This window comes from Parasteatoda tepidariorum, chromosome 4 (assembly GCF_043381705.1).
Source record: "Parasteatoda tepidariorum isolate YZ-2023 chromosome 4, CAS_Ptep_4.0, whole genome shotgun sequence".
NCBI classification, from domain to species: Eukaryota; Metazoa; Arthropoda; class Arachnida; order Araneae; family Theridiidae; genus Parasteatoda; species Parasteatoda tepidariorum.
In genome coordinates, this window is record NC_092207.1 from 61620927 (window position 1) to 61633112 (window position 12186).

Below are 12186 nucleotides of genomic sequence, written 5' to 3' on the forward strand. Positions count from 1 at the left end.
AAAATTACAGTACAATTATAGATAAACGATTTCCGCCATATTTTTTAATGCGATAACTTTAAAATTAGTTTTGTGTCGAAAGCTTAAAAGTGTCTAAACGCCAAGAATTTAAATAAAAAATATAGCATAGTTAAATGCCTTAAGTTCGAAGCAAAAACTCAATACCATATGTCCGTAAAAAATGTCCTCGCAGCTTTAGAATGGAGAAATAGCTACTTATTTAAAACTTTTCTTTTCAAATTAATCATTTTCAAGCTAAATTGACAAAATTTTTCCATCTATATAAAAAAATGGATAGAGCTGAACTCTTTCATTTTTTTTATCATTCCAGACACTGCTGCATTCATGAAACTTATTAAATATTATTATAACTAACTTTATTACATAATTCTAGCACTTATAATATATATGTTGGTGCAACTTTAACATATATCTGTTTGTATAGAAGTATGTAACGAGCAATATATTTTTTGGTACAACTGTTAAATGTATACTATATTTGATTCGAAGCTCATTTCAGTTTCACAATTGTTTTTTTTACTATTGCCATTTTCCTAATCATTAATGAGAAAGGACAGAACTTAACTTGGTAGTCATGGGTAAATGTTACAAGCTCACTATAGTTAATAAACTTTATAGTTGATAAAGACAAATATCATTCACTAAAATGCTCTCTTTCATGCAAAGGTATACTGTAAAAATTAAGGTGTAATACTTACCTGGATTTGGTGTTGAAAAAATCTCAAATTGTGTTGTCAAATGGTTAAAATCAAATCTAGCGTGCATACAAACTTTAAAGGCAGTAGTTAAATCTAAACTAAAAAAAAAGAAATTTTGCGCTACCCTCATATAAATCCACTCAACTCATGAATTACTTTCATCAATTTTTATGTACGATACTCGTCAGAGGACAACGATAGATAGTCTGCATTTCAAGCACCAAGAGGTGAAAGTTTTAATTAGACTCGATTTTGTTTAATATAAACAATGCAGAACATTTCACAGAAATAAATTGTTATAAAAGACAAGTATGCTTTTAGTTGCATAAAGATATTCTCATTAGAAGATATACATAAATCTCTCAATTATATAAAATAAATTTATACTGTTTACTTTCTGTCCGCTTCGGTTTTGTTAAGCCTATTTTCTTCCTATTCTTTCTGTGATGTATGTGTGTTTGCTTAAATTAGTTTTATTTTAGGATTTATATGTATTTTATATTAGTGATTCTTTCTTTATATTGCATCGTAAAATGCGTATATTACCTAATTGGAATTCGCGAACGCAACCTGATGCCTCGCTCTACTAAATTTAATGATCTATTGTGAAAGGCTTAGTTAAACTTTATATTTGATACTTTTTTGAATCATATTACTTCAAGCATTAAAATATGCAAAAAGTATACAGAAATTCATGATGTTATATTATTTATTTTGCAAAAAAGGCTTTTAGACAACAATTTTTATCCAAAAATGTTGTAAAGTTTCTATAAGCAAATCATTATTTACAAACTAAAAAATGTAAAATAAGGAATGCTTACGATTAAAAAAAAACGATTCTAAAAATTCCTCATATTGAAATTAAAATCTTTCATATTTTTTTTAATATTCTTAATCTGTCTCAGATAACCATTCAGTAAAGAATTATCATCAAATTTGAAAAAAAAATATTTACAAGAAAATTTTTTATTTCAAAATTCATAATAATTACCTGTTTTATAAATCCGAAGATGTTCTTCGTTAGAACAATTTATTCTCAAATAATTTGTACATGGATTATCCCTTCATTACTTTAAGATGACATATCACGCAATAAAATTTTAAAATTGTAAGATCTCGATATGGAACTTCAATACGTAACTTAAAAACAGAATAGCTGAATTCTAGTTGAATCATTCACTTCTGAATTATTCAAAATTAAAAAATACTTGCCAAGAAAACGATAAAAATGCTTTAATAATCAACACAAATGATACTATTTCAAGTAATTCGGATGATTCTCTATTGTTGTTTTCCGAATTATATAGATACAGTTATTTAGTTATTTAGTGTTTTTGGCGCAAGAGCCAGAAATAGCTATACCGCTATATAGATACAGAAATATACACTATTCTATGAGGAAGAAGAATATTCCATAACTATTACAGTTCTGCTCGTTCTGAAATCGCATTTATTTATTAGAATGAAGTAAGCAATGCGGACTTCACTTTAATTTATATTGGATTGGAGACAAGAAAAAAATGCATTTTACCGTCATACACACATCTGTAACCGTATGCCAACGCGAAATACAAAGTTATCAGTTGCAAGTTTGTTGTTAATAGAAAGGAAAAAAAAATTGAGAAATTGTTCTTCAAATGTTGGGCGATTGCGAATGAATGATTTACCAATGTTCTGGGTCGTTTTTTCAAGTCCTTCTGCTTTTTCCTTAGGGAAATTTTGATTCTTATTTGCTTCAAAAAAGGCGTCTTACTCTACCAATGATTTTGATAGAACTAAATGAAAACTTAATAAATAGTAGCCTGAAAATATCCTCCCCGCTAGAGGGCGTATTCAAGTGTTGCGATCTCGACTTATAAATTTTAGTGATGCTGAATAAAAAAAATTGGTTTCCTCATCTCATTTCGTTCCAAACATCAGACTGCCCTCTGTCACGTGCGTTCTTTCTTTGACAGTTTTGTCGGTGTAAGTCGGGCTTTAACTTTACACCTGCTACAATAAGATTAAACAGCTTTAATATTATCTGATAGTTAGCTTGATTTGTTTTCTTGTATTATTGTAATTAAAAAAGGTCCGATGATTTCATTAAAGAACTAATGAAGTGTAAAAATTCATAGCCCTATTAATCGAATCCTTTTGTATTAAAATTTCATAACCACTTTTTTTATCTGAGCAAATGCATGTTATGAATAAAACTAACCCAACGCTTGCAACAGAAATTAAAACAATATATTGAAGAATTTTTTCTTTCGAAACCATTAGAGCTAGTAAAAAAATACAGCGCAAATAAACGGAGAGGGAAAAAAACAACAATGTCGCTAAAAATTCGCTTACTGCATTTTGGTACTGAAATTGGAAAAAAAAGTGTATTAATAAATAAATATTTCCAGAGGTCATTAATTTATGGTTTGTTGCGTTCTTATTCATTTATATTTATTTGTTAGATAGTTTTACTAGAATGACCTTAAAAGTTTTATATTGTAAATAAAACAATTGTATTTCCAAAAAGCAATAAATAAACTTACCTATGAAATGTATAAGATTATCCTTTAAGAAAATCTTCTACACAACCAAATGCAGCACAGTAAACTACCATATTTTAGGATTTTGAATTTAAAATTCTGACATCGATTATCTTTCATTCAAATAACAAGGAGAAACGGAAGGTAGAAACTTCTCTCTCATTGTGCCCTCCAGTCATTCTAGGGATTTCATTCTCGGAACAAAAATTTCCTTAAAGTGTGCGCTCTACTACGTTCCACCTAAACAGTTTGACTACACTAAAAACTATGCTTGATTTTTAGTGTAGTGAATCACCTAGATCTAAGAGTTATGTATGGTATTATATTACACAAATTTGGTGTAAAGAAGTTGCTATCAATTTTAGTGTTGAGATACACTACAATTTTATGAAGAAAATAAAAAAACTTTTTTGAATAAAATATATATTAGAAAATGTGAATTAATTTTTATATGACTTTTTTTTAACTAAGTTTCATTCAGTCTTGGTTTACTTAAAAAATTTGTTTAAGGTTTTCCAAAAGAGAGTTTACTTTGCAATAACAATAGTGCAAAAAGGAATTCTTGTATTTCTATAGATTTTTAAACAGTAATTTTGTTTTCATTTTTTAATTTACATGAGTTTGGGGAACATAGGTTTATATGAAATTATCTTATTATATAAAACACTAATGCATATGCATATTTCCAAAAAAACGTTGAAATTTCGCGTTGGCAACAAAAACTGAAATATCAAGTGAGTGAGCATTCATAAACATTTGAAAAGAAACTAAAGAAAAATCTAATAAAAAAATTGCCTTAACTAAGTAGCAACATTTACTAAAGAATACAATACTATCACCTAATTTAAGCTTAAATTATTTATATAAATATAATATATAAGCAAGAGTTTTCAATTACCATAAATGAAGCTTTAAACCATGACTTTCTAGTGGTAGATCCTTTAATTTATTCTTTAATTTAATTTAATTTCTCACAAATTTATAAAATTCACCAATTTATAATTGTGTTTATAATTTTTCAGAATTTTTAACATTTATGTTACTTACATTGAATGACGCTGCTTAAATTTTTATCAAATTTAAATAAATTTTTTTTTTCATTTGCTTTTCCTTCGTTTTTTACGTATTTCAGATGGGGAGACATTTTTAAAAATCACCAAACTATTATTAATGCCGATTATTCAATATGTATGGAAATAAGTATGCATTAGTAGGTACCTTGTGGTAGTAGGTATAGTACCTTGTGGTAGTAAATAATATAGGTACTGTGGTAATAGTTTTATTACAGACCACCGTAACTTATCAAAAACTTTTCATTTCGCAGAATATATAAATTTTAATTTTAAAGAAATTCAAAATTTATGAACTTAATATTTAAAGCTAGACTAAAATACACTAGTATTCAATGAGCAAACAAAGTTAGCTCAGACTGAGAAGGGAACTGAAAAGAATTGAGAAAGGTCCGGGGCTAGCTAGGGCAGCGTGAAGGAGGTCGAACTTTCTAGTATTATATTATAAAATTTAAGTGATTGTCTCAAAACCAATGCAATTACTTTTTTTTTGTTGGAATCAAAAAATTAAAAACTGAAATATAGAAAGGGAGTGAGCAGTCGCATAAGCATTGAAAAGAGAATAACATCTAATACGCCCTTCTAAAACGCTGTCAACTATTTCTAAATATATCTTTCCAACTTTCCAATGACAATAAAAGAAGAACAGGGACAAAATTTGTTTTGATTAACCAGTTTCTTATAAGAAATTTTAGAGAAAAGTTCTTTAAATATCTAATTTAGTTTAATTCCTGTTGAATTCTAATTTTCAGAATAAACAGCTATTGAGCTGAACTCAATAACTTTTATTACTAACGTGGCAATAAAAAGTGACATGATTTAAGTTAAGAGCTCTCACAAATAGGCACCCTTTCTCAAGACTTGCTGGATGTGAATAAGGAGAATCATAGGAAATTTGAAAAAGAAAATGTGAACTTGCCAACAATAAATAGAAAATAAATTAGGGGAGAAAACAAAGCTAGAAAAACCGCAGTGAACTAGAGAGGCAAATACGAGAGAGGCTTAGGGCAAGTGGCGCGAAACTCATATCGTCAACAAGGGAATTAGCATTTATATGAATGAAACAAAACTCTAGAGCATAAAAATGAGCAGATGTGACAGGGGAAAATAATTCTTTTAATAGTCAAATCTCTTCTTAATTAAAATCAAGAATATTGAGAAGGTGTGTTGTTAATCGAAAAATGCATAAATAGTTTTCAGCTAAATACTGTTATAACTTTTATTAATTTTAAGTTAATGGCAATAAAAAATATCCGGATCTTCGTAATTTATTAAGGATCACATGTGATTTTTTTTAGTCTATTGGTAAGACACGAAATTGTGAGACGATAGTATTATTTTCGGAGGCTAAAGAGTTAGTTTTTTTAATTATACATGCAACTAAAATTATCACTTTTTTACTGTTTAAGAATAATTATTTTGCTAAATATATTCTGCTTGAAGATAAATCAAAACAGTTCAAGATTTTTTTTAAATACACATAATTTGCAAAATTGAAATTTTTGTTGAATTTTCCTTTAAAGAGAATATTATTTGAGGGGCTGATAATGGTAAATCTAAAGTTAAACTAACTTTGACTTGCAAATTATTTTATTTTAAGATGAAATTTATATATTTAACATTTATAATTTTTAAAATATAATCTTTATATAAATTTTACTCTGCTGTCAAATGCATTTTAACAAATAGATGGATTATTTCCTAAATCTTTCCACAAAGTTTTAAATTTGAATAATTCTTTCCCCAGAAAATACAAGTCTTATCTTCATCTCTGTAATTTTAGAAGAGCTGTAAAGTTAAAGTAGAAAGTTAAAGCGTAAATAATTAACTCAGTATATAAAATTAAAAATAATTTAATAATTATGCGAGTGTTACAGTTAGAGAGATTATAATAATTTCTGTGTTTTCAAGAAAATTGCAAGTGATGTCGCTGCTTTGGATGTACAATTTTACGCTACATTTTTGCTGCACGGAAACTCTTGGAACGTGAAATTAGGAAAATGTGTAGAAAAATTTACAGGGAGTATGATAGAAGGAAAATTTAACATTAACTTATTGGTTCCATAATTATTAACTATTAAACTTGTAGTAATAAAAATATTACGTGGATCACTCTTCAGTCCAGAAAAATGCAGATACAGAGTTTCTGTTTTTTCTGGCTGTCATCCTACAATGTAAATGCAAACTGACTAATGAATTTGATATTGAGTTTCTTTCCCAAATTCTTATTTGATCATAAGTAATTACAATTTTCAATGTTTCTTTCGTAATTTTTCTTCCCTCTTTGCTTTAATTTATGGTCTATTGTTGTGAGAAACTTTATGTATCCGAAATTTCCTTAAAAGTTCTAATTAATATTTTTTTTAAATGTATTATATATTCTGTAGTTGGGGGTTGCTGGATCTTTTGTATCATTATTTTATTGTATTATTATATTTTTCTCATGCGATTTAATATTATTTTTAGATTTTCAGAATTTTGTATGATTTTTTATAATTTGTGTTAGTTTATTTTCAATTTAATTTTTTGTTTATAGTTTTATTTCATTATTGTTTTATTTATTTATTATTTCGTTTAAGGGTTAGTCTTTAGACAAGTTTTTTTTAAATAGGATTTTATATTTTTTATCTAATTGTTTAAAGTTTTTTTTTTATTTTTATATATATATATATATATTTTTTCTTTTTGGTGGCTGCAAAACAATCAGGCAGTCATAGGGATTAGGAACCTAAGAAGCTGGGACTGAGCTTTCTAGTAATAATAAAACAAAATATATTTTAGTTTTCTGAACATTTGCTTATTTCTTTAAAAAAGGAATTGCTTTGGCTTTAAAGTTGAAGTGGAAAAAAAAACCCGACATGTTTTGGACGCCCAAATCATGTTGACTTTTTTCCATTTCAACTTTGAAGCAGCATAATTTTTTTTTTAATCTTAAGTGTATGTTTCTTTTTAGTTTTCTTTGGATTATTTATTTGATTTGGTTATATTATTGTTCCAAAAAGTTTTCGTGAAGCACTAAACTAAAAAAAAAACATTACAATAAACCTCTAAAAACCCAATAAAAACAGAGAGTTAGATTTTCTTTAAAGAGAAGTGGAAGAAGCCTTACAAAAATGCTAAAAAAATATATTATCCAAAGTTTTAATACGCCACATTAAAAAAATCAGTTTAAAATGGCGACAGTTTTTTAATTCATGGAGTAAACACAGTAAAGCTTTAAAAAACCATTTGGACGCTGTAGTTTCCTTATTTTTGCATGGAATGTAATTTATCTAAGACATAAATTTTTATTTAACATAGATTCAGAAGACACTGAGTTAAAAATATACTTTTCAGATTCAGAAATTTTTTCTCAAATTTTTAATAAGCAAACTTCCATTAACTGCCACAATTTCGAATTTTTTTATGCAATTTTAATTAAAATATTTGATTATTGATTCTTTCATGTTTTACGCAATAAAGAAAAATTGAATTGTCATTTTCATTTGCTTTACTTGCCTTCTCTAATTGCCGTAATATACCTAGAAGTCATATCGATTGCTTTTTAAAAAGCAATTGATTAGAAAATAGTAGATTCTAATACTCTCGTTGCGATGTCCCTTAAAGAAACTGCACTAAGAAAAAAAAAGATATGGAAAAAACAAGCAGATTATGATAAAATTTATCGTGTCTCTGGTCCTATCATAACACCAAAAAGCTCTATAATTTTTAACTAAGCATTTTGGTAAAGTAAACAACAATATATGGTTTTATAATATGTGATAAAATTATATGGTTTTATAATATGTGAGCATGCATAAAAAGCGCGGTTAAATTTACTTTTAAGTTTCGTATTTTCTACTAACTGTGCGTTAATATTTACTACTTTGAAAACCAGAATTTCCGGCAAACCATATAACAGAAAGATTACAAAATCTAAAGATGCTACAAAGATTTTTCTTTTTAATAACGCCAGATGACGTCTTATGTGTTGTTCAATTATGCGCGTCTTGCATCTTGTTAATTAATGTTCTTATAGAGTCAACGGCAAATTCCACGTTTCAACAACCAATCAGGATCAAGATACCCATACTACGTCACTTGCAGGTGCGAGGATTAAAAAAAAAATATGTAGTGCGCAAAAGAAAAAACGGACTACTCTTACTTAAAATTTATTCTAAAAGCAAACATAACTTATTTAAGGACAGACAAAGCCTAATTTCTGCTTAATAATTGCAAAAAAGTTAAATTATATGTTTATCATTATAAGGTAATAGCAAAAGATTTATTTATACTATAGTAAAGGAAATCTCCTTTTAGTTTAAAAACTCTAATTTTAAATTATAGTCCAAATCAATAATGCAATAATAGGCGAAAATAAAATTAAGAAGGAATGATATTTTAAAATACCATTATATAACGGAAGTTATATAAAACTTTCAAGTAAGTGTCGTGAAATAAGGTGAAAATAAGTAATTTAAATGATAGTGCCGTTATACATATTTCCTTAAATTTTAAATTGGTGACAGCTAGCCACATCTAGATCTTCTTTTTTTAATTAATTAACACATTATGTGAGTTCTTGCTATTGAGAATAAGATAAAAAATTGTTTTTTTATGAGTTTTATAGAGAATATTTTCCTTTTATGATCGTTAGAAACTGCTATATTTTTATGATATATAGAGATTTTTCATCTCATTATTACCTATAGAGAGATTATCTTATTATGATCTTTAGATATTATCAACTCTATTGCTATAATCACCAAATGGCCATAAACTTGGTTTTCTGCTTTAGACCTGCGTTTTCCTTTCGAAATTTATTTGGAAGCATATATTGAGGTTTTGCGAGCTAATATTTCTCCATAGATGACAACGCAGTTTTATGCATTCAACTTTAAGATACATTTTGTTTTGCTTTACAAAAACTGTAACTCTTAGGAACGTGTACGTAGAAAAATATATAAGAAAGGAAATAGAATGAAAAAATTTAGCATTATAGTGTTAGTTCGAGAATTAATAACTGTCAAATTTGATATAAACAGTATCATACTGACCATTTCACAGAAATAAAGCTAGAGAATTGAAATTTGCTGCGCTAAAAGAACCATTTTTTCGCTCAAAGTTATTGCAATTTTAAGAGTAAATTTAGTAAACATAATACGTTTTTTAATTTCATTGCAGTCTTTGAAATATGTTTAGAATCCCATAAAGATTTTCTACTAATATTACAGATTATTTTTTACTTAAGTACTTTTTTAAGTACAGTTAATTATTTTTTCAGTTCAATTAATCGTTTTTTCATTTCGATTAACCTGTTAAGAAAATGCTCTAGCATAAAACGTTAAAAATTATTTATTTAATTAACACTTTCGGTTTTGTGAAAAATACTGACTTTTAAGANACTTTCAATTCATCGATGATCTTTTTCAAGATATTGCAAGAAATTTCAACTATTCTTGAATGTGTCACATCATTTGAAAATGGAATTGCCTAAAGTTTTTTTTATCTGTTCCAATCTACAAACTAATTCAACCATCTCCAACGCACATGGCTTAATTAACGTCTCTCCAATAGTATGCGGTTTCTTGCTTTTAGCAATGTGATATGCAACTATATATATATCATGACAGGGGAATGCCATAAGCAGCTTCTCTACTAATTTCTTCCATATATTTACTGACATTTGGGAATTGCGTGTCCTGGAATAGATTTGGATTAATTTATTCCGATCTATAAAGCCATATTATGATCGAAGACTTGTGTCCGTAGAGTATTCTGCACCGTAAAACTAAACTTAGCGATAACGTGATTTAAACATAAGGGCATTTCTTAGAAGGTTGGAACATAACAAAGATATATATTTAAGGCTCAGATAATATTTAAGTTTAAACTTAATTCACAGTAAAAAAAAGACTAAACAGTAACAGGAATTGGCACTGATTATTGAAAAAGGTTTTAATAAATATCTTAGAAATTATTTTTTGTAACCAAAAGGGTACATTTAGTTGCGAATTGAGCTAAGCTAAAATAATTTTTTTAAAAAAATAGTGACTACATGTTGACAAATAAAAATTAGGGTCTAAAGTTTAAATAGTATAGTTACATGATAATATCTATAACAAATAACGGCAATAAATAATATATAGTTTAAAAGATTTTTAGATAAAGCAATAGAGCATTTGATACATGTCCATAAAAGCAGATTGCGAAACCGTGCTATCATTTTAACAAAAAGTAGATTAAAGTAAATAGATTATAAGCTGATTTGTTTTTCCTTAAAAAAATTTTTCAAAATAATTTCTCATGTTTTAGAAAATATTTCTGCAACTAAATGCTATTTTGTGACACCTGAAATATACGATTGCCCAAATCATGTCACGTACGCAATGTCGATAATTTCTCTCATAAATGTATTGTTTAAGATAATCTGATGAAAAAAACTATTGAAGTGTTAATTTTATTTAAATGGAAATAAATATTGTGTCGGTACACTGTAAAAAAAATTTGGTGCATTGTTGCCTATAGTTTTGATGCTGAGGTACACTAAACGCATTTTTAAGTACAGATCTGTTTTTATAATGCCAAAAAGTATATCAAAATAAAAAGTGTTTTAGAGAATTAGGGAGAGTATATTACTAAAAATGTTCTTGTTTTTAAAACGAAATGTTTTTTTTTAAACGAAGTCATTAAATTATGCTAATATGCATAAAAATATGTATTGTCAGTGAATAAAGAAACAGAAAATGAATAAATAAATTTAAAAAAGTGAAAAAGTAAGTAAAAGTCTACACGCATTATAAAAAAAATTAGTTAACTTCAACACTAAAAATGGGGTCAACGAAACAAAGAAATGTTTTACTCTTCAGTGAATATTTAGTGCTTGTAATTTTTTTTTTGCCGTATGCCTGTTTAGACAGAGGGGGTGCGATTGTTCCTGCTTTTCAGTGGCGCCATCTATGACCAGGAATTCGACTTCTGCCACGCTATAGACAGGGACAGTGATGACGTATTTAATGACGTCAAGCCCCGCCTCCTTCCAAACGCGTTCCAAACATTTTTTCGAACGAACCATTTCAATGGCATTTTCTATGTGAATTTAAGACGGCAAGATTTTTAGTTTATTATTGAAATAAATAAATTTATATAGCTCTTCTAAGGGACTTATTCCTAATTTAAGTAGTTTTCTTTATACCAGTGTTTCTTAACCTTTTTGATACAATGGACCCCTTTTAAAAATTTTTAAGAAGTCACGGACCACCCCTCTGAGAAAAAAAATTGCAAAATACGTCAATTTTTAGTATTTAATTTATTTTAGCATTAAATTTTATGATTTCAATATTATACAAAATATTTAAAATTAAAGTTTTTAGTCTGAAGGTTGTTGCTGTGTTTCCTTAATAAATTGAATAGAGGGATGATTTTCGACAAAGCAACGCGCATAACGTGTTCAACATTCAATCGATAACGATGCTTTGTTTTTATTGTCACAACTGTAGATAGTCCGGCTTCGTTAAGATACACTGTAGCTAACGGAATTATAGCTGAAATAGCTCGCTTTACAAGCAATGGGTAGGCTTCTTTCACAGAAGACCAGAACTCTCCGAGTGTTTTTGAATCGAAATCCATTTTTAGCAAGGACTTTGTTCTAAGATCAATAAGCTCATCTTTGGCAAGGTTCATATCATCGATACAGTCAATATCACAAAGAAAAGGATGACGAATCCACAACTCATCTTTTATCTTTATCTCATCTAAATTAAAATATTTTTTCAATGAAACTTGAAGTACTTCCAGGTGTTCACAGATTTCATTTTTTAAGTTATTCAGTAACAAATTATCTTGCCAAGATCCATTTTCAGAAAGCACTTCGTCCAACATTTAAAAGTTTGCATA

The 12186-nt window shown here is 27.6% G+C and overlaps 1 protein-coding gene across 1 annotated transcript; it reads right to left on the bottom strand.

Annotated features, from left to right (window-relative positions):
* Positions 1 to 11631: 11631 nt before the first annotated feature.
* Positions 11632 to 12171, bottom strand: LOC139425449 (protein FAM200C-like). The gene has a single exon (XM_071180353.1). It carries the CDS (start codon positions 12169 to 12171, stop codon positions 11632 to 11634), a length of 540 nt encoding a protein of 179 aa, XP_071036454.1.
* Positions 12172 to 12186: the final 15 nt, after the last annotated feature.